Genomic DNA, 22723 nt, shown 5'->3' with positions numbered 1-22723 from the left:
GGGGGGTTCGGGGGGCGGCGCTTTTTTTTGCTGCTTGGGGCAGCAAAAAAGTTAGAGCCGGCCCTGTATAATGCAAAACCTAGTAAATATATTCTCCTTTCTATTGTAGTTACCTCTCTCTTTCTAGCCTCTTCTAAGCTGTCCACTGCTTCTCTCAGTTGGGCATTTACAATTTCTTCTTCTTTCATTTTAAGTTCAATGATCTAAATCAGAAAATAAGCAGTAGATGAGAAAAAAGAACCAGAATCTTTCCTTTCATTCCTAACAGAGTTGAAATCCCACTCAACCCATTATATACATGTAATCTCTGGGAAAATTAATCATGTGTAAGTAGGCACATGCCCAGTGAAGTCAATGGTGATGTGCCCTCTTACACCAATAGTGAATTTGGCTCATAGTCATAAACATGATTTAAAATTTTTATTTAAGCACCAGGAATTTGCAACAAATTAAGAAATAATAAGTAATTATTTTTTAAAATTGTGAATATTAAATATTTCAACTGGAGAAACTCACAATTATATACTTCGCATTCTACTGCACAGATTTAAAAAAATGTCAGAGGTCACTAGCTATTACTGTACCAGAGTTAATTCCAATTAGTGCCAAATATATCCTTTTGAATAGGGACAAAGAAAGTATATATAGGCCTGGGAACATCAACAGGGAAGAGAACTTGGCTGCACATCATTGTTGCTGCAAAGAAATACAGCTGCAGGTGCATTGATCTGACTATAAATAAAGTGGTGCAGATCCTCATCTGCTTTACCTGCTGGCTGCTTCCCTTGCTTCTAGGTCTTTAATCATTTCAGGGCCCTATGGATGATTGGCACATACACAAAAAGGTTTTCCCAAAGCGTGTGTGTTTGGTGTGTGCATACACATGCTGGATGTATAGCTAACACGTTCATCTCCTGTTTAAGTTTTGCCTGACATTGAAACCCGTCATCGAACACAATCCAATGGGCTCCAAGCTTAGAGTGGATTTTGAAATTGGGAATGTAAGATGTTCTATTTCATCTCTTTGGATTTCTAAATACCTCAGTCAAATGTCTCCATTGATTTTCCAAATGTTGGACCTTTTTCTTTTCTTCCTCCACAGATTCCTTTAATTTGTCTTTTTCCTGAGCAACAGCACTGTCCAGAATCTGAGACATCATATCAAATTATCACCCAAGTGCTGACGGTTTGTGTAACAAATAAATAAATATTATTTAGAGGAAAGACATTGTTGAGACGGAAAAGGCAGAGAGCAACTAATATGAGTCAGGGTTTTGGAGGGAGGATGGATTATGAAGGAAGATTAGCTGGACTTGGCACAACTTTAAAAAGAAGAGTGAAGAATACTTCATCAGAGATACTGCAGAGATGACAAAAAGAAAAGGGGAAGTGTATGGTCTGCTGATCAACTGATTAATTTGAAAACCAGAAGTCTGGAAAGGAAGTTCAAGAGGAGACTGATGAATAATTCAGGCAAATTTGTAATGCACAGTGTCATTTGAAATATGGCTACTAGCAAGAAATTAAGTCAAGTTGGAGAGAACTGTGATTTTTTTTTTAAAGTAATTGTCCCCCTCACTAACCCCAGATATTCTGAAGATCTGTATTTCCCAGAATTTAAAGGAAGTCAGTGAAGACTGGTAAAGTCACAGACCAAAATCTGATCTAACAGGGATATTTTTCTTCACAAATATATATGCTGATATATTTCAATTGTGGAGGGCTGTTTCCATAACAGAGGCTACAGCAGTTTTACAAAGGGATACATTTATGCCATCATCCCACCGTTCACAAACAGCCCTATAATATGCATTCCACCAGTGAGGGCATGTGAAGGGGAGGAAAAGGTGAGATGCAAATTCTAGCTTCAGCCTCCCGGGGAGTTATTCTAAATAATATCACTACTGAATATATTATAGTACTTCTATAAAGCATCTTTTATACAAAATTATCAAAGCACTTCACAAACATACTGTGAGGTAAATTAATCAATTATTATCCCATTTGAAATATCAGTCATCTGATACACAGAATGGTTTACATTTTCTTGCCCGGGCTCAGATAAGGAGTCAGCCGTGGAGCCGTGAACAGAAGGGCTCCTGATTCTCAATTTGTTGCTCTAAACCTTAGACAACAATGCTTTTAACAGCGACACAATTGTTTTCTACTGGCCCCTTCTTATATTCATTTAGTATTGGTGCAGTAATTGCAAGTCTTGATCTCTCTCCTCACTTTAACAGAAACATACAGACCTAGGCCCAAAGCAGAGCCCCAGATCTGGGGTAAAAGCCTGGCTCCATTGAAGACAATGGCAAAACTCCCATGGACTTCAAAGCTGCCAGGATTTCACCCCTGGACTTTTTAGAAGTTTGGATCTGGATCTGAATTTTGTGGCTAGAGTTTATCTCCTTGATACATGCAAAACACCACAATATATACAAATACATTGCTTGTGCATAAAAGAAACATATTTTTAAAAATAAACTGCTTTACTATACCTTTTTATTTTCTCTCTCTTTTTCTAAAAGTATTAGTTTTATCTTGTCCTGTAATTCTTTCTCATGTTCCACTTTTAGTTCAGTCAGCTTTTCGTGTAGCAGAGAATTCTGGGATTCCTGTAATTTGTCTAATTGGGCCTATAGAGAAATATTAGAAAACAAAGATATTAAGGAACTGGCCCTTTAAGCATAATGAGACGGAATGATGTGGACGTTCACTAACATTTTAACAAACTGTTCAGAAAAGAATGATGTTTAAACAACATTTGTAATTAGTGACTTCTGAAAAAAGAATTCAGCTATAAAACTGGCATTGGACATAGACTGTTTCCATAACACTGCATTGCAGGCATATCCTACACTTCACATCTCTTCTCCACTCTGGATTAATCAATCAAGGTCTCTAAACCAAATCGCTAATAGTTATCACCATATTTTCATAGATTCATAGACTCTAGGACTGGAAGGGACCTTGAGAGGTCATCAAGTCCAGTCCCCTGCCCTCATGGCAGGACCAAATACACCTCTACCTCGATATAACGCTGTCCTCGGGAGCCAAAAAATCTTACCGCGTTATAGGTGAAACCACGTTATATCGAACTTGCTTTGATCCACCGGCGTGCGCAGCCTCGCCCGCTCCCCCCGCCCCCGGAGCACTGCTTTACCGCGTTATATCTGAATTTGTGTTATATCGGGTCGCGTTATATCGGGGTAGAGGTGTACTGTCTAGACCATCCCTGATAGACATTTATCTAACCTACTCTTAAATATCTCCAGAGATGGAGATTCCACAACTTCCCTAGTGGTTTTAATACAAATCCACTAAAAGAGTTTCATGACATTTTTTTTTTTTACCTGCAATGTTTGAATTCTGCCCACAGTTTCATGATTATTCTCCAGCAGACTCTTCATGTATGAGGCCATTCCTTGGCAAGAAATGAAAATGAAAATGACAGGGGTTTATATAATCTCTTTTTTATTACCTGGGGATTTTCTCACTTCTGCATGGAAAGGCCTAGCCAAGGGTGCCGTTTGTTTTGCTTCCTAAATCAATAGCTTCAAGGTTGGCCTTTTTAATCCTAGATTTCACTGTCCTCACTGTAGGTTCTATCCTCCCCTCCTTTTTACAATGCTGAGGAGACCAAATAGATGTAAAAGAGTCAGAAAATAGCCTCCATGGAATCATCCAATGCCACGGGGTAGCTGCTACTAAACCCCCTCTTTACCAAATACATGTGCACAATCCATGCTCTGAGAAGGGAAGGGGCTGGGAGAAGTCAAGGAACAGACGCTCTATGTGGCATATTCATCTCACAGATACATAAAACAAATGAGGGAAACAACTGCAGGAGTTGATACTACTTGGAGCAGCATAACTTTTTGCCCTCCTCCTTCTCCCTCCCCCCTCCATGGCCTTTGTGACACGTTTAGCCTATGAAAGCTTATGCTCAAATAAATTTGTTAGTCTCTAAGGTGCCACAAGTACTCCTATTCTTGTTACAATACCTGTGAGACTGGGAGTGGTGGTCTGGCAATGGAACAAGTATTGCTACTAATGTAGGGGAAGAACCTGGAGTCACTCAGGTGGGGACACTATATGGAATGGGCTGAGACCCAGGGGATCTTCTTTAAATCTATTGTTCAGGATTTTCTGACTTATGTGTGAATTTGAGGCCACCTGCTATGCCCTTTCCATGCCTTGCTTCAGCCCTGAGGAGAAAATGTGGTTCATGCTTTGGTCCTCATAAATAGTGGGTTAATGAGCATAAATTCTCCCCTTCTGCTGTTTTCACACAGGAAAGGAACACACTGCCTATTCATTTATTTATGCAGTAAGTAACCTGTGATGAAGAGGGCACAACAACCAGCTTTTTCCTTGGATGACAATCACACTTCAATGGAGCAGCATATTGTCACTGGATAAGAATCACTTGCTCATACTGGAGAGGCAGCACTGGCTAGTATCAAGAAAGCCAAGAACTCCTGGGTTCTTGTCCCAGCTCCACCAGTGACTCTCTTAAACCTCTCTGTGCTTCAGTGTCCTCGTGTGCGACATGGGGACAATAATTAGCTACTTCACAGGTGTGTTGTGAGGAGTGTCATGTTTGTCAAGGGCTAAGTATTGTTACTGGTATATAGATCCCAAAAAGGCAGAGTAGATGTCATTTTGGATGTGTTATTCAAGATACAGATAATTTATCCCTGTCATCATCTGCTAATTGGGTAAGAGGTGTTGAAAACATATGCATACCACACCCATGTGGTTTCATGACACACTGTGGTCTATAACATGCTACAGAGTATGTTTTGAGCTAGGGAAGCTATAGCTATTTAAAGAGATCATGCAAAATAATCGAAGAAATCAATGGGCCAATACCTGCAACACAGCCACAATAAAATGTCACCCTTAAATGAGGTTCATTTTAAGAACAGCTTGAAACTAGTACTTTCCCCGAAAGGATGATCACAAAATGATGGTGTTGCTTAATGATGCTCCTATTGTGGCTGTGTTTCGACTTATTTCTGCTTTGGGGATTCCTTCAAAAGAGGAGGACTCAACTTTCCCTTAGGTAAATGGCATTCTTAGGTCTTTTTGGCACTACGTTTAAAACCATGCTAGCCACAATCGCATTAAAACACAATCCTAGCATGGTTTCCCTAAACAGTGTGGGTTCTCTTGCCATCCTCCTGCCTTACTGCTCCCTTTTAATTCAAATTGTATGAGTAGATACAATTTTTACAGCTCTATATGCAAGCACCATGTGAAAGAAAAGTTAATTTCCCCTCTTCTCAGTGCAAGGAATCACCTTTGGATCAGATTACATCAGAGGTTCTCAGACTGGGGGTCAGGACCCCTCAGGGGGTCGTGAGGTTATTACATGGGGGGGTCGCGAGCTGTCAGCCTCCACCCCAAACCCCGCTTTGCCTCCAGCATTTATAATGGTGTTAAATATATAAAAAAAGTGTTTTTAATTTATAAGGGGGGTCGCACTCAGAGGCTTGCTATGTGAAAGGGGTCACCAGTAAAAAAGTTTGAGAGCCATTGGATTACATAATGTGAGTTGCATGACATGATGTATTGTTCCCCATCAAGACATGAAAAGCTGTTTGTTTTTCCACACACAAAGTTTACTCATTTTCAGTAAATCAGAATAGAAACTGCTCTGTTTCACAATACAGATTAAAGTAGAAGGGAAAGACAAGACAATCTGTTACCTTGCACCATTGAGTTAAGATAAGGGCTCTGGCACTAAAATAGTTAGCAGTGCTAAATTCACTGCCAAGAGCCTTTTCTTTTATTACAAAAGGAAAAGAATCACCACCATAGAATAACTGGCATGGAGGGAGATATGAAACTGCAGAAAATCCAAAATATAAATAGTATATTTAGAGGGTCAAAGATCAAAATATGGTTTAGGTGATATCAGCTATGCTACGTGACTTTGGTATCAGTTTGGCCATAAATATAGGGATACAATAAGACAGATGGACAGAAATTGCTTCAGCATCTGATTCTTTTAATGCCATGGGATGAATAATGACCATAGCAGAAATCAGCTGATTTGATAATACCCAAGCACTTGCTAAACCCAAGAGATGCAGAGGGAGTCAAGCTGCAAACTTAAAACAAAACTTCCACAGTTTGGGAATGTCAGGAGCTGGGGTTTTGGTTTGGGCCATGATAAAGATAGTGACCAGCCATGCAATTCACACACAGCTTTGGACCCAGATCCAAACTTCTCCAAATTTGGAGATGTTCACGGCGGGGGTTTTGGTTTGGAACCGTCTCTACTAAGAGGGTCTAAGAAACTGGAAGCCCATACATATTAGTATTTTAAAGAGGGATTAATAATGATTGAAATGTTAGTTTTGTCACAGACATGACTTGCAGGACAATAACTGCCTTTTAGGTTTTTCTTGTAAAAATGATCTTTATTACCCTGAATTACCTACTAGTGAGCAAGACTTCTCCATGAATTTTTAAGCATTTGACTCTATATAAAGTCCAGGGGACTGGAGTGTGGGTTTTAAGATGCATTGCAACTATTAGTTAAATATTTTATTGTAAAATTAAGGATATTTAATAGATTGTTCTCAGTTTCCCTAAATAAACAACTTTAAAATATTGTATCCCATTATTTTCTTCTTTTTTGCTAAATACTAAAACAACAACTTCTATCTTTTTTGCCATGACATCCTATATTTTTGCCATAACAACCATTGGCTTTAATGATGATTTACAATGCTGCAAGTCTGCAAACTTGTTCAAAATAGTGTCGGCACAGGAGAATAAGGAAGCTAGGCACCCAACTCCCATTGAATTTCAATAGGAGACGAGCACCTAGCTCCATTAAGGTCTTCTGAAAATCCCAGCTACAAATACTAAAAGGAGAGCTGGCAAGTCTAGTATCAGAAGTATCTGCTGTGGTTTTGTTCACGTGTTCCTCCTTGTTTTGCTTGTCTATTCAATTCCTCTGAGGAAGTATGGTACTGAAATGCACAAGAATCTTGCTTTCTGCTGCTCTCCAGATGTCCCCAGCTGACTCTATCTTCTAAGACACTGTAGTTGCTAAACCCAGCCTTAGTTATTGTGAAACACTGGGCCCAAGATTAATACATGACAGTATTTTAAGATGCATTTTGAACCCTCATGCTTAGTATATAGGAAAATTGTTACACATCACGTAAGAAAAAGAAAACCAAGAACCTTTGTCAGAGCAAGACATGTCAGTGCCCACATCCTGAAGGAGCTGCTCCACTGCTTCTACCCATGAGAGTAAACTGCTTAGAATTTCAACTACTGGTGTGTGGATCCACAAGACAGAGGGATCAATGCACAGATCTTGAAGGTTACAAATCTCTCTTTTCAAGCTACTGCTGCAATAGGAGGTCTTTAAGAAAGCCTGAAAGAGAATTAATAACAAACAATCCAAACCTCATGATTTGTGTCTTAACACAACAGTTAATACAATAAACCCTTTACAACAAAATACATTGTATTATCACTACAACAATCATGCTCTGTTTTAAAGATGCCTATTTATTTATTGCAACAACTTTCAGGAAAGTGGTTTCTGTAGGATGTAATGCAACTTTGTTCACTCCATCAGATACTGCATGTGTACTGTGATGCATAGCAATGCATCCTGCAATGGCCATTTCCATTGTCTTCTGAACTCAACTGGGTTTCGATCCACATTTCAGACAACTTTTGATACTTCTGTGATGGGGAATAGTTAGTGCTCCACAGTAAAACATATTTGTATCTTGTACTATTACCCCTAGTAATTTTTTCAGCCACAAACCTGTTTTCAGGTAGACTATCTTTACACACACACACACACACACACACACACACACACACACACACACACACTATTTAAAATGTAAAGTCAATCAAGCACACATTCAGCAATAGGATCGGAAATCACTATAGTTATTTCAAGACAATTTGAAAAAGCAAAATTATGTGGTTTTCCACTCCCATACACTAGAAAAATTATCCAGGCCAAATCAAGAATATACTATATCCTCAGGAGTCTTGCATCTAGCACTGAAAGTCACTGGGAGCTGGGTGCCCAACTTCCTTGAGCTCCTTTGAAAATCCCAGCCTACAACTTGTATCTGTCATCTTTGCTCCAGTTTCAATAAATACATTTTGCTGAGCAGTCTGCATGGCCAAAAAATGGGGCTTTCACATTAACAGTAAAGTTTGTTCAGATCAAATGGACAATGGATCATATTCTTCACACCCCAGTGATGCACTGAAGAGCCTAACTTGGAAGATTAAAAATAATAAAATAAAGAACTGCATCTTTTTTTAGAGTTCCACATAACTTTTGTATTCAAATGGCCAACCAGAGGTCTAACTTGCATATGTACATGCAATTACCATGATTTTGTTGGGTGCAGTTCTAAACATCTGGGGCTCCCAGCAGCTTGGCAGCCTGCCTGGCAGACAGGAAGCCCAGGGAACCCCAGCTCCTTGGCAGCCCACCGGGTGACATGAGGAGGAGCCAGGAAGTCCTGGGAGTTCAAACTCTGCAGCAGCTCACCACGCAGGCTACCAAGGAGGCTAGGAGCCTGGGGAGTCCCAGCACGCAAGCTCCCCATCAGGCAAACTGCTGAGGAACAGGGGAGATGGGCAGGTAGGCAAACTTTCGACTAATCGGCATTTTGTGATGGGAAAATGTTTCATCCAAATATTTCTGTCCAGCCGTAACAACAACAAAGCATTGCCTCTGATTTGTAGAGCAGGAACACATCTCTTGAGTACCATCTGCAGTAGATCTTTTCTCTGGTTAAACATCTAAATTAAGTCTGTGTTTAGGACAATCGTGTGCAATCATAGAATCATAGACTACCAGGGTTGGAAGGGACCTCAGGGAGGTCATCTAGTCCAACCCCCTGCTCAAAGCAGGACCAATCCCCAGACAGATTTTTGCCCCAGATCCCTAAATGGCCCCCTCAAGGATTGAACTCACAACGCTGGGTTTAGCAGGCCAATGCTCAAACCACTGAGCTATCCCTCCCCCCATATATCTGAATTATCTTCTAATTCACTTTCAGTATATAAAAAGCACTTAAACAAGTGACCTGGAATTCATCCAATGATTTCTTCAACACCTCAACACTTTCAGATACTTCCTTCTCTTCAGAGTCCTTGGAAATGATTTCCTCCTGTAATAACTTCTCCTCTTCACGAATCTGCAGATTTTCATCAGTGATCTGTCTTATCTTTTCCATTAACTGACAAAAGGGTATGAAGGCAGAAGAAGAAATAAATGCACACAAAAATGGAAGACATTCCCATTTTCACTTGAAAAGAATGGCTTAGTAAATGTAAGCTTACATTTTTCACAACAATTCTTATTTCAGTGTAAAATAATTGACTAAAATAGTTTAGTGCTTTACTAATCACTAAGGCCCAGATCCTCAAAGGTATTAGGTGCCTAACTCCCACTGACTTCTGGCAAAATACCTTGGAGTATCCTAAATAACTTTAAGGATCTAGGCCCAAGAAATTAATTTTTATGAGTTGGCTTAAGGAATATCCCACCATCAAGGGGCCAATTTTCAAAAACAGCTTCTCAATGCACATGCACATTTTGTGCTCTGAAATAATTTTCACGCGCATATGAAAGAATGTGTGTGCGAGCACACGCACACACACTCAGGATTGCTGCATGCAAACTGAGTAGTTTTAAAGTAGTTATCTGCCAAATCTGTATGCTGCTCAGTATTGACTTCAATGGATGCTTCAGTTTAAATATGTGCTTAAGTGCTTTGCTGAATCAGGGCCAGAGAACTCAGCACCGTGCAGGAGCAAGATGTCTCTAATGTGCAACCCAATTTGTCTCCATTTTGTAGAACTTCCATGCAGTAAGTGTCAGCGGCAGATCCTGCTGACTGAAATGAAAGAGAAAATGAGCCTTTCCCCAGGTCATGGGCAAACTTTCAGAGTCTTGGAAATCTAGGATTCAAACTATAATTTGGTGTAAAATTTTACCCATCCTGACTATCCTGAAGTGTCTTTTCCTATTAAAGCATACTTGCTCAGCCCCTGATTTGGAGGGGGAAATGATCACATTTCTTCTTAAATACAACAATGTTAGATATTGTTGGTTTTTCAAGTGAAACCAGTAAATCATTATATCTTAAACTACGCCTTACTCAAGTATTTAACTTAGATGGTTTCCTGAACCTAGATGAAGAAAGTGATAGAGAGGCAGAAAGCCAACTCCTGGAGCAGTAAAACATTTGAATTTACCAATTTTTTTAAAAGATGAGCTCCCTCCTTTTTTAATTGGTATTCCAGTGAAATAAGACTCAGATATAGCACCAGATCCATTTACCAGGACTGTACAATTTATCCATGTAGTATTCAACTCATCTCTCTCCCCACCTCCCTGCTCCAAAATTCTCCACTAAGGTACCTTAGCTCTGTACTCATGAGCATCTTTTGGACCAACGTCATATGTCACCTTGTATAAGGTGTCTGCAGCACCTTGTCTGCATGGAAAAAATTCCAGCAGTCTGGGACGGGTACAGAGACATTACAAAATTACCTTTGTTTTTCAATTGGTAAAATGAGTCTGTATCATTGGGAATGGGGGCCAACAAGATACATGTGTGTAAACAAACACAATCAAAAAGATCTGCTCCCTCAGTATCAGAAGCCCACAAAATGTAAAAGCACCAAGAAGTTGTGTTTGCTGTCACCTGAACTAACCTGTTGATCTGTTACAGTCTCTGGAATTTCTGATTCTTGTGAATAGAAGATTTCAATCATTTGCCTTTTGAAACACTCCAGCTAAAGCAGAGGTTGATAAATAAACAAAATCACTAACAGCTAGAGTCAACAGAAACTCCATTTGGCTAGTCTGTGTTAGTCCTGAAAAGTCAATTAGGAGGGCACACCAGTTTAATAATTATGTTGTTCTATGAAAATTTTCAGTAATTACAGAGGGCAGGAATAGAAATTTTGAATTAATTTTGAGGGTATTCATTGATCATTAACCTTGGAGCCCAGTGACCACGCTTGCCCTTGCCTTAGGCTATAAATTCATCTCACAATCAATTTTCTATCAGAATAGTCCTCAACAAACACTACTACTAAACTCTAAGTTTACACCACATTGATAGCATAGCCCTGTAGTTAATAACATTATTCATGTTGTCTACTGAGTTAAAGGGTATAATCAACAGTGAGACACCAGGGGGATTGTTAAATCATTGTCAGTGAATTAAAAGTGATTCTTGAAAAAGGAATGCCATCTTTTGTAAGTACTATATGTTGGAAGGAACGTGAAGAAAGGGTGCATAAAAATAGAAACATAAATACATTTAAAAAACCAGAATGAGGATCCCTATCCTAATTCCTAGGCAAAGACAGCAAACAAAATACAAAACAGAAGAAGAAAGAATTTAACTACATAAGTAGTAAACACACAAACAAAAGGATCCACTGAGGAACTACACTGGAAAGCTGATGTCCAAATCTGTTCCCATTAGAGTCAATACAAGTTTTGACATTAATTTTACTGTGAGCAGGATTGGGCCCACAGTAACAGATGTGGTAAAGGTCAAGTGCTAGATGGGGCTCTTGGTAGCCTCTTGTTAACATTCCTGCCCCAATCTGAAGGGAAGATTGAACTGAGTTCTCTGCCTCTGATTGAGTCACCTCTCTGGATACTACTAAAGCACCTCTGTCAGAGATGATTTATCCGTGAAACTCATAAAAATGTTTCTGGAGAGCAGAGGCACCAGATTGCATCACACGTCAGATATTTAAACAATTTCCCAAAGATCCCTCTACAAGGTCTTAACTCCCGGCCCTGCTAGCATTTCAAATTACACAAACCAGACAGATTGCTAGACTAGAACAGGTTGTTAGGCTGTATGGTCTGGGTGCGATTTTCTAAAGTAAAATTCCCATTGCCTGCACTGAAGGCTGTTGAAAATGCCACCCACTGTGTATTTTTCAGAAACAAATTGTAAACATTTCCAGTGAAGTGAGCTTAACATAACTTTGTTTGCTAGATGGTATTTGTCTCTTCCCTTGGCTGTGACAAAACATTACCCAGTCTCTCATCTAACGCATCTACAAACACACGCACCCCTGGGACAAGGAGTTTGTAATCTGTGACAATTGTGTGGGTTCCTGTTAGACACTGGCAGGACTTCCCAGTGAAGTAGCTGTTACTAGGGGCCTGATATTTACCCTTTGCTCCACTAGTCACAAAAGTAATGGATAATTAGCATACACCTGTTCAAAAAGTTAATGCTATAGCAGAGTTTCTCTGACCAAGGTGAACAGGATTTCTTTGCCGAGAACCTTGCTAACAACACTGGGCTATAGGCCACTGAGGAAGATGGGAGTGAGATGATTGAATAGTTTTATAACACTGTTCTAATAGGATTGTCAGACCAAAAATATATCTTTGTCCATATCAGACAGGAAACTTTGCTGAATCCTGCTAGCAACAATCTTGTTTAAAGATGGTGGTAGCTGGCTCCGTTCTGTAAGGAGAGGGCCCTAAACTAGTAAATTAAACATTTAAAGGATTTGTAATTGCACCAGAGTAGATACTTAAACAAAAGTATTTTACAAAGGGGCTTGTTTTTCCTTGAAGTGAGTCAGGCAGCAGTTGTGGATGATTTATATAGAGACTGGGTGATGGAGAGGACAACAGAAAAAAGAAGGAGCATAAAATGCCTATGCATCATAAAACACTAGCCATCTGTCAATGAGATATGGAAACACACCCTGTAGCCATGATACACACAATTTGGAATTATCAATGTAGCAACCACAGAGTTCTGTGCTCCAGATTTATACTTCCTCTGTGGCACTCTGGCTTTCAATAGCTTTTATGGCTGTTACAAATCATTTTTTCCTACAGAAACGCTCCTATTGTTAGCTATAATGCAGAGTACAGAGTAATTTTCTTTTCAGTAACCCCTACCTGAGCTTTTGCCTGTTCCAAGTCAGCTTTAATGAGGCCTTCTCTGCGCCCCATCTCTTGTAACTGCAGACATTTCCTTTCACATTCTTGTTTCAGTTCCTCTTGAGCCTGAAACAATGAAAGCACTTGAATATCAAAGTGCTACCATATAATAATGCCACAAGCAGATCTATCACTATTTCCTACAGAAATCTTATTAAAAACAGTAGAGTCCACATATAACTTTGGGTCATGCAATGTCACTTTTCTTTTAATTTGCAGTGCTGGTACTTAAGCTGTTTAACATCCTAGCTATAGGTCATCGTAGCTCATCAGTCATATAATTCTAGCCACGCTGCCCATGGTTTTAAATTAAGTCACTGGTACTGGAGCTTTTTGGGTCTCCTCTTGCACAAGATAAAAGAGTTACTCAATGTGGTCCATTCTACAGCCAATCTATAAAGAAAGGATTCCAGTAGGCTCCCTGATTTATGAGTAACACATAGACAACTCCTTTGATTCTCGACAGTACCAGTATACCTGATAAATCTAAAAAGGACATATCTAATTCTCCATGCATGTGTAATGTACCAGCTAGGGTGTGTGTGTGCGCATGTCTTTCCTCTACTGAATGTAATCAGATCTATTCATTTAGCTGCTAGTTTGTGATTATCATACCCTCTAGTGGCTGGCCAGCAAATATGTTCAGTGTTCTAATACTATGGCCAATTAACAGAAAATGTCATTCTTTAGGTCAGGTGGTAGATATCTGTTTTCTTGGTGCTAAGGGCTGTGCATGTGGTTTAAGCTGATGATCTTGGAACAAAGTACAGTTATAATTAACATCCACTGAATTGAAGGTAACAAAGTTGGAAACCACTGCTAGACACAAGAATTCTATCCCATTCATGGAAAGTAAGAATTCTTTATTGCAGAGCAAGCAGTGAGATCAAAGAAATAAAAATCTAGGCAATAGTCCTATAAACACATTAATGGGCCTTTCAAGGGGGTAGAATTATACTCAGCAACATCAGAATGGGTCTCTGCTTATCTGACTCCACAAGTTGCCGCCTCAGTTGCACAACAATGCTTTGGAAAAGGAAAGCGTTATCAACAGAGTTGTAGAAGAAAGAAAACTGAGATGATATTGGGGGACTATACCAACACACCACCCAAGAAACAGCAAGGAAGTGTAAAGGAGAGAAGAGTAAATTTAGAATCCTTTGTAATGGAGAATATCACATAGCAGAAATATCATAAAAACATTTTATCTTAATTTTATTTTCATTCTAAAAATAAAAAATAAAATGAAATAGCTATTTCAAGAGAAAAAACAGCTGCAAGCGGAGTACCTGAACATGTGCTGCAGAGGCTAGCCCAAATCCTGAGCTGGCCTCTGCTGACACATTAGGAACAAAAGCAGGAAAAATGCTGCAGCAAGGTTGGGCAAAGCAGCAAAGAATTTCCTTGGGGGGCATCCACCGTTGTATGTGTGCTGGGATGAGTCCTAATCAGTGGGTCTCCACAAAGGAATGTGAAAGGGGGAAAATGGGCATGTCACTCACAAATAAACAAGAAGCTGCATAGCCCAAAGTCAGAACAGGAACTGTGCTATGGTACTTACCTCCACAGTGGAGTCAGGGAATCCATTCCCAATCTCAAGACTGTATTAGCCTAGAGTTTCACACTTCCCTTTTATTCAAAATTATAATTTCCTTTTCAGGATTGTACCTCATGAGAGAGAAGCTAGCAGGCAGAATGGAAATTTACCTTTGTTTTTTCTGCAAGCCTATTTGTTATGATTTCCTGTTCGGCGCAGTTCTTCTGCATTTCTCCCTGCAGCCTCTTCACTTGCAGCTCCAGCTCCCCAATGCGCTGTAAAAGTCCCAATAAAATGGAATCAACCACACAAAATAGTAAGTCACCCAATTTAATGAGATTATATTTCAATAAACCACCTAGTTTCATTACATTAACTTCAAGACCTTTTTTGTTTTATTAAACAATCTGAGTAATTCAGTTATTGCATATCCTAAACCTTTAACTAATAAGAAATACATTTGTCCTATCTATCATTTTAAAGATACTGGATTTACAGAGCTGGGTGAAACTAATCATTAGCTTATAATGTTTCATTTACAGTACAAAACAGACAGGTTTATGTTTTCATTTACCTCTGATGCTTTGCTCTAAACTCCAAATAAATGAAAAAAAAATACATTTACTAATCAATATAGTGATTGCCAATTGCAGTTTAAATCTTATTTCAAACAGAATTCCACTTCATAGAAAACTGCTATTAAAATATTTCCAGGAGTCAACATTTCTCCAATCTGTTATGCAGTTGCATGACAAGAACCGGATTATAAATACAATTCTTAACATGTCTAGTTACTTATTCTCTCAGGGACGCGGAGTTTCAATTTGCTGCTTGCCTATATGCTAAAACAACCCAGGCAACTAAAAACTAAGAAAACTAACTCACATTTTGGTATGTAATTACTTCTCTCTCTCTGAATTCATGCTTCATTTCCTCTTTAATTCTAGAACACTGGAATGAACAGCAACCAAGGAAAAAATCATCAAGCAAGGAAGAAATGATCATTTTTATATTATGCTGAGCACACACCCAAATAGTATGGCACCACAGTAAAGGCCCAATACCACAAGTTGCTGAGTGTCCTCAACTCACAATAAAGGAAATGAGAGAAGGGGCGCTCAGCATCTTTCAGGATTGGACTTTTAGAAAAGCATTCCCTGCTTTAGAAAAGAAAAACAGAAAGACAATTAAGAGTTAACAAAGCTACGTAAGACAAACCCCTCGTGCTTTAGAAAAAGAGTGCTATTGAAAATGCAGAGGTAAGGAAGAAAGGAATAGAAGAATTTTTTTAAACATACAAGATGATCGGAACTAGTATTAAACAGAAATTTTAAAACAAATACATGAAACAACACGTGTATGTTCTGAGATAGTATTCTGAGCCTAGAGAAACTGGTTATATTTATAGGACCAAATATTATCAGAAGTTCAGATAATGAGCCAGATTCTGACTGATGTGTATACAGACACACATCAGAAAGCCCCTGGACATAGGGTAGTGCAGTGTGAAAGTTGTATGCCCCGACTCTGGCTCTTTCCAGAACTCTAAAGAGGCTTCTCTGAAAGCCCCCCCAACAAGGGAAATGATGGAGGGAAGTTCTGGGATGGGGCTATATGTAAGGACTCTATGTTTCCTGCATATAAGCATATGCCTCCTGGCCTGGTAAAAGAAATTACACAGTCTCCCGCACCCTCACTAGAGCTGGGTGAATACTTGATTTTTCAGTTCGACAGACAAACCAAAAAATCCAAAACAATGTTTGTTTCAGGTCAACATGAAATGACAATTGTTTGTTTTTTCTTGTTGAAATGAAAAACAAAAAAAATTCATTTTGGGTAAAGCAAAACATTTTGCTTAGTTTTCAAGTGCTTTTAACTCTTTTGTTTTAGTGAAATTGAGCTACATTTTGAAACAAAGTTGTTTTGAAACAAAAAGTCTTTGACTTTTTCAGAATCCCCCCCCCTTTTTTTTTTCTTTCAAAACCATTAGCTGAATTTGACCCAATTTGGTGAACAGTTTTGACTCACCCAAAATTGCATTTTTCAATAAATAAACAAACTGTTTGCCAAAAAAAAAAATTCACCCTGCTCTATCCACATTGCTATCAGGATTAACATGGGTGGTGGTAAAGTGCTATACATCACAACACAGGCTGCTTTTAGTGCACCATTTTGCAACGATTTGTGTTCCACAATCCCTAGAGCTCTATCCTGCAGCCCCTTCGTCTCATCACTAATCTCACTGGTTTGAAAAGAACACCTCACACAACATGGCCTGCAGGGTCAGCCCTATAGTGCCATCACCTTGAAGGAAGTGTTGAATTTGTGCAGTGGAGTTTGTATGAGATGAAAGATCCCTGTCTTCTGTAGTGCTACACAGAATCATAGCGAGCTGATCCTGAGAGGAGCCGAGTGATTCCTGTAAACTGCTAAGCCCATCAACTCCTGTGTTCGGTGATGGAACTGTATCCACATTGAGTCACACAGGGAACTTAGGAGCTAGCTATTTTTAAGAACTTCAGATGTTCTCACAATGAACCCTTGAGTCATATGCCTCCAACCATCAGCTACTTTGTGCCTTGTAAGTTAAAATTGAATAAACTGATCCAAAAATCTAACTCAGAAGGAAAGGAGAGGAAATACATTTCTTCATTTACAGGCAAGAAAACTGCGTTACTTTTAGTGAATTGGTATTTTGCTGTTACAGCTGTCTGCTCCTTAGGAATTCTACAAGTATGCCACTGTGGTAAAACCCCACCATTCAAACTCTCAACAGTACACTCTCATGCACCACTGATTGCTCCTTCTCATCTAGAAATATGCATATTGCACAACTCATCCCTGCTGTGTTTCAGCCAATTCAGTGTGAAGTTAAGGGGGAAAGATCTGAAATGAAGGGGATGTGGACGGACGAGTGGGGATTTGGTGAACATTTCTTGGGTCACAAAAATCCAGTATGCCTGGTTTTTGAGGTCTCCTCTCACTGCTTGGGAACTACAAAGTAATAGTGTGGTTTTAGGTTACAATATTCTGTAATGCAGCCTGACCAAAATCAAGCATCTGCTCTAAATTTGATTTGATTGTGCTGTTTTGCAAGAAGTATAACCACAGCTTGAGAGTAGCATCTTTGTAAATGTACAGGACATGTTTAGGAAAAGCCACACAGCAGCTTTCTTAAAGAACAGAATTGAAGACAATCAGAAGTGGGCTTGGCTGTGGGACAGAGCAATGATTGGATCTCAGAAGTAGAAAACCCCTGTTTGAAAATAACCTGATGCAAGTGTTTTGGACAAGCAAACAGAGGAGATGATTCATAGAAATGGCACCACACCCCACAGAGGGAGAAGGTCTAGGAAAATTCACAGCTGGAAACCGGGAACTCTGAAAAAGAAGGATCCATAAAAACACCTTGCAACTTGCTGGTTTTACAAATGAACCTAGCTAGGTACATACCTGGCCCTCATCACTGTAATACCTGAGCCATGTGGCTCAGCTTTCCATTGACTTCTATCTGAGTTGGATCAAATCGGAAGCACCAAACAAACAACAAAAACAAAAACCACTCAGTAAGGGAGAACAGGTGATGAGCTCCGTTTATAGGGGCTCAAACATAGGATCCCAGAGTTGGATGAGGATCAAATTCAGGCCCTCTGAGAGAGGGAGAATTTCTCCTGCTGGAGGATACCTATACAGTAGCCCTTTGAGGAAGTATCAGACACCAGATGATGATGATGAAGAAGCAGCTCTGTGATGAAAAGTTGAAACAGCAGCCAGATGAACTCTCGGAGAAGGGTCAGATTAAACAACCATCACCACCAAAAGGTAGTAGTACTCTCCCAAAGTCCACCTAAATCCCAAGCTCTGTTCACATCCCAGAATTCTCCAATTCCACCACCAAAAGGAGGCACCACATTTTGACCAAGTGGTTTGATTTTGCTTTCCTCGTGGTCGGCACACAAGCGTGCTCACATGCACAAATAAATCTACTCCCTCCTGCTTGGGCTTTTCTTCCCGCCCCATGGCTTCCTGATAGGGTGTCCAGCCTGGCAGGGAATATGCTATCCTTCTTAGGCGGCTGGAGGAACCACAGAGCTCTTCTCTCAGGCTGAACTAGGAAGATCGCTGGTGAGGTTGCTGAGCAGTTGATTTGCTCTTCAGGGAACAGAGCATGCAGGATGGCTCTCTTGCAATCTTGTACCAGGAAGATCAGTGGCTGCTCCCACTGGATTTGGAGACAGGCAGCAATAGCATTAAGTGGGAGGCCAGCAACATTTTGAATTTGGCACCATTGTCTCTGGTGAACGGATAGTTGTGTTGTCCTTACTCTAATATGGCCACAACCTAACAGCAGAGCAGTCAGAATAGCACAGCAAACAGCGTGAGCAAACCTGTTGGACACACGCTTATACACTGGGTTTTGGGGAGCCTTCTTTTAGACATGCTTTCTTTGAAAGGCTCTTGGAGAGGTTCACGGAACTGGAAGAGAATGACAATGCTGACTATGAAAAGGATTTTCACTTGTTTGAAATAAAGCACTGTTGCTAAAATTGGAAGGAGGAGGATAAAAAAAAAGACATATAGGCTAGTGCCTGAGTTTTTCACCTGCCTTGCAGTAAGGGAGAGTACTTTTAACAGGAACTCAGTGCTATTCAGTGGAATTCGCCATGCAGGGCAAGTGGGATTTCAATGTGCCAGAGCCACACAAAAATCCTGAATCACATCCACATGAACAGCAGAATGAAATTTGAGACGGATACAGAAACTGCAGAGGTAAAATTGGAGTGTGGCATAAAAGGATGAGACACTGGTATGTCAACACTGAAATCAGGTGGTGTGATTGAGACTATGTAGACATACTTGAGCTAGCTTTAATCTAGCTAAATCAAAGGTAGCTCAAGTAACAATAGGAGTGAAGCCATAACAAAATGGGTTGCGACCACCCAAGTATGTGCCTAGGGTCCTGGGAGGGCAGGACATACCCCATTTCCCTGACTCTTAGTTCTTGCCTAGTACGAAACTACAGTACAAATACAGAAACTATAGATATTGGCCCAAATTTGGCTCTGGTATAACTCTGGTGAAATCAGTGGAGTTGTTGAATTGGGTCCATTTTGTTGTTTATTTACTAAACCATTTGTAGTGTAGTAAATAACAGTGCGCATAAGCATGGGTGTCAACCTTGGCAGAAATGACTGCAAGCTGATTATCCTTCTCCCTGTTTTCCTTCTTTAGTTTATCTGCATTCAGTTTTAGTTGCAGTATTCTCTGCTCCTTTGCTGAAACGTCTCTTTGCAAACTGGTCACCAGTCCTGTGAAGAACAGAATTTAGGTCAAAGAAAACAAAGGCATTTCAGTTACGAAAACCTGCTAAACAATAACCTCATCATATAAACAGCGAAGAAAAAATATTTATCATATATTAACAATATCTGGCTTTGAAAGCAGATCCAAATTTAGTCCATACACTCTGGGAGTTATTTAGTGACCATTAGTCCCAAGGAATTCAGTGCTTTGGAGAATACGCTCCTTTGGGCAAGAACAATTCTCTAACAGCTCAGTTTTTCTTGAAAAAACTATGTTTAGGTCTGAAACTTTGATAATTGTCTGTGGACTGGTGTAAGCAAATATAACAGTCTGTTTGCTTTTGGAAAACTGAGATGGAGTGAAATGATTTCGCTAACGGGACTGTATTGTTAGCTACTGGTTAAATAAAAACACTGAGTATTTTGTGTAAATATTAAAGTCGTTTTGACTATTAAATCATTATATAAAGGAAGGCTGGAACTTGGAAAATGGTTTGCACTCTGAGACAAAGCCCTTGAAAGATGTTCAGAGCACTGGACACAGGAGGCCAGATCCTCAGTAGGTGTAAATCAGCACCGTGTCCCTGAAGTTAGTGGAGCTATACTGATTACACAGCCGAGGGGCTGACCTACAGTGACTAACAGTTCCTTATATTCCAGGGGTTTTTTTTCCTTTCCTTTTTTTTTTTTTTTTTAAATAAACCATCTGTCCCACAACTCACCCAGGTTTAGTTCCCAAAGTTTCTTATTTCTACTCTACTAGTTCTTCTGTCAGAAGATAGCTGTAAGCCTCAAAGAGGTTAAAATGAAATAGAAAAAAGAGACGAACAATTTTAGAAGGTCCTCAAAGCCACTAAAAATAATTTCTGGCCGGAAAAGTTGTCAAGTATACATTTTCATTGCTAAACTATATTAACTGTGATCCTAGCCCTAAAAACTGCATGTTAAAGTACACTACCTGAGATGCCAGAGGAAATATACCTGTAGTTAGAGCTTGATTCCTCCTTAACTTCTCACCCTCTTTTTTCAAGTTTGCAATTTCTAAGTCTCTTTCAGAGAGGGAATGGCACAAGACTTGGCTCGAATCTCTCTGCAGATTGCTGATCTACAAAAGATATGCAAAGAAAATAAATGATTGGTCACCTTAAATAGGGAATGGGTGAACCAGCAGAGGTCAAACAAACTCTATCTTTGTTCTACATTTGAACCAAACTTGTTTTGAGATTTGAAATAGGTTAAATGGCTTTTTGTTTAAATTAATCAAATACACTCATGTCTATACTTCCCAATTCAGTCGTGATCAAAAGCTGCTATGAGAAAAGTGTTCTTGCTACATTTCCAACTCCATGGATATGCCAGATATTTAGACAGTCTGTCCAATAGCAAGTTAAGGAGGGCCTTTACAGCTCTCCGTTTTCAATCTATGCAGATGGCTAACTTAAAAGTCTGATATACGGCACTGAGAAATGTAATCACCTTTGTCCATGGGGCTTTGGGTAGATGGAAGACCTACCCCATTACTTATGATTTTGTAATTTGTACTGCCACTTGAGGTCAAAATGGCTTTCTGTGTTTTTGTCCCAGATGCCTGTTTCTAGAAAACAGAATATTTGTTAGGAACTGACAGTGTATCTGTGATTCAAGCAGTTGCCCTATTTGCATGGTCAGCCATTAGAATAAGGAAAAGGCAAGTGGAATGGTGATTATATATGGTTTAATTGGTTTTTGTTCTTTTTAATTTGTTTGTACATACATTTTAAATATAATTCTGGATATATATTGTAATACATTTTATTTTTTGTGCATTGAACAATGGCTAAGTTGCTATTAATAAACTTGACTTGATATTTCCAACTGGGAACAATGCATGAAAACCTTCATTTGTGAACTTGTTTTCCAAGATCTCCATCCCAATTCTGCAGACCTGAGTGGTTTGAATAGTTTAGACAAATATTCAAACCTGAGAGTTTATCCAAACTGAACAGGGTTCAGCCATGCTTAGTCTAAGCACAAACAAAAGTCAAATAGTCTCTCTGCTACTGAAATATTCCAGCAGTCAAACATTCAGAAAAACAAACAAACCACAGATCCTTCTCAGCTAACTCACATGAACAGCCCCATGGATGCTTGCACGAGTAAGTCAAAAGGATTTATATATCATGAGCCAACTTATAGCAACAGGAGGAGCAAGCCTAGTATTTCAAGGTCATTGGTTTGTGTGTTTTTTTTCTAGAGTCTTCAGCTAATTGTCAAGAACAAATATTTCAGATGATAACTTACTGAAAGCACTCGAAGGCATTTGCATTTTCTAATGCAAATAAAGATCAAACACATTACTTCCTGGCTGTCATGAGTGAAGATGAAACTTTGCAGTCTACTTTTTCATATCATGGCCAAAGAGATAATAAGAAGGGACAAAATATAAATTTCCCATTGTTAAAATAATTGGTTTCATGAGCCTAATTCAGAGGGGATAAGTAGTTTGAAGGAGTCCACGGCGGGAGTGTGCAGCTCTACCTGCAATATATCGTCTTCAACATAATACAAAACCAGAGCTGCTGACAACTCATGGAAAACAATCACCAACGCTTTGTATAGCAATAATTCTGTTTATGTATCAGATTTTTAGTATTGCTCCTTTCTTGCTCTTTATCACTGTGTGCATTCACATGACCGCAGAGCTTAAAAGGGACACTGTCAACTTGAAATATAGTCAACATAAAAATGTGTTAAAAGTAGTTTCAGATATTATACATGCCTTCCAGTCACCCTCCCAATTTATATAGCTTTTCAATCAGAGTTCCATATTTTAAAAATGTTTTCTCTCTCCTGTTGCTGTATGAAAGACACACACAAACAAATAGGGAAGCTGTC

At 39.4% G+C, this 22723-nt stretch overlaps 1 protein-coding gene across 2 annotated transcripts in view; it reads right to left on the bottom strand.

Annotated features, from left to right (window-relative positions):
• FHAD1 (forkhead associated phosphopeptide binding domain 1) overlaps positions 1-22723 on the bottom strand; it is a 59236-nt gene that overhangs the window by 24953 nt on the left and 11560 nt on the right. For both annotated transcript variants that reach the window (XM_026660026.1, XM_029913554.1), the window contains exons 6-16: positions 20831-20954; positions 19725-19855; positions 14717-14821; positions 12968-13075; positions 10732-10812; positions 9096-9248; positions 7207-7402; positions 3354-3424; positions 2499-2636; positions 1041-1148; positions 114-203 (exon numbers count right to left, since the gene is read on the bottom strand). In XM_026660026.1, the coding sequence (XP_026515811.1) occupies positions 114-203; positions 1041-1148; positions 2499-2636; positions 3354-3424; positions 7207-7402; positions 9096-9248; positions 10732-10812; positions 12968-13075; positions 14717-14821; positions 19725-19855; positions 20831-20954 (1305 nt within the window). The remainder of the gene's footprint in view (positions 1-113; positions 204-1040; positions 1149-2498; positions 2637-3353; positions 3425-7206; positions 7403-9095; positions 9249-10731; positions 10813-12967; positions 13076-14716; positions 14822-19724; positions 19856-20830; positions 20955-22723) is intronic.

The sequence above is a fragment of the Terrapene carolina genome, unplaced genomic scaffold (genome assembly GCF_002925995.2).
Source record: "Terrapene carolina triunguis isolate 2854851 unplaced genomic scaffold, T_m_triunguis-2.0 Scaffold714, whole genome shotgun sequence".
Taxonomy (NCBI): Eukaryota; Metazoa; Chordata; order Testudines; family Emydidae; genus Terrapene; species Terrapene triunguis.
The sequence above is the reverse complement of the archived record's forward strand: the minus strand, read 5'-3'. Positions and strand labels throughout refer to the sequence as shown.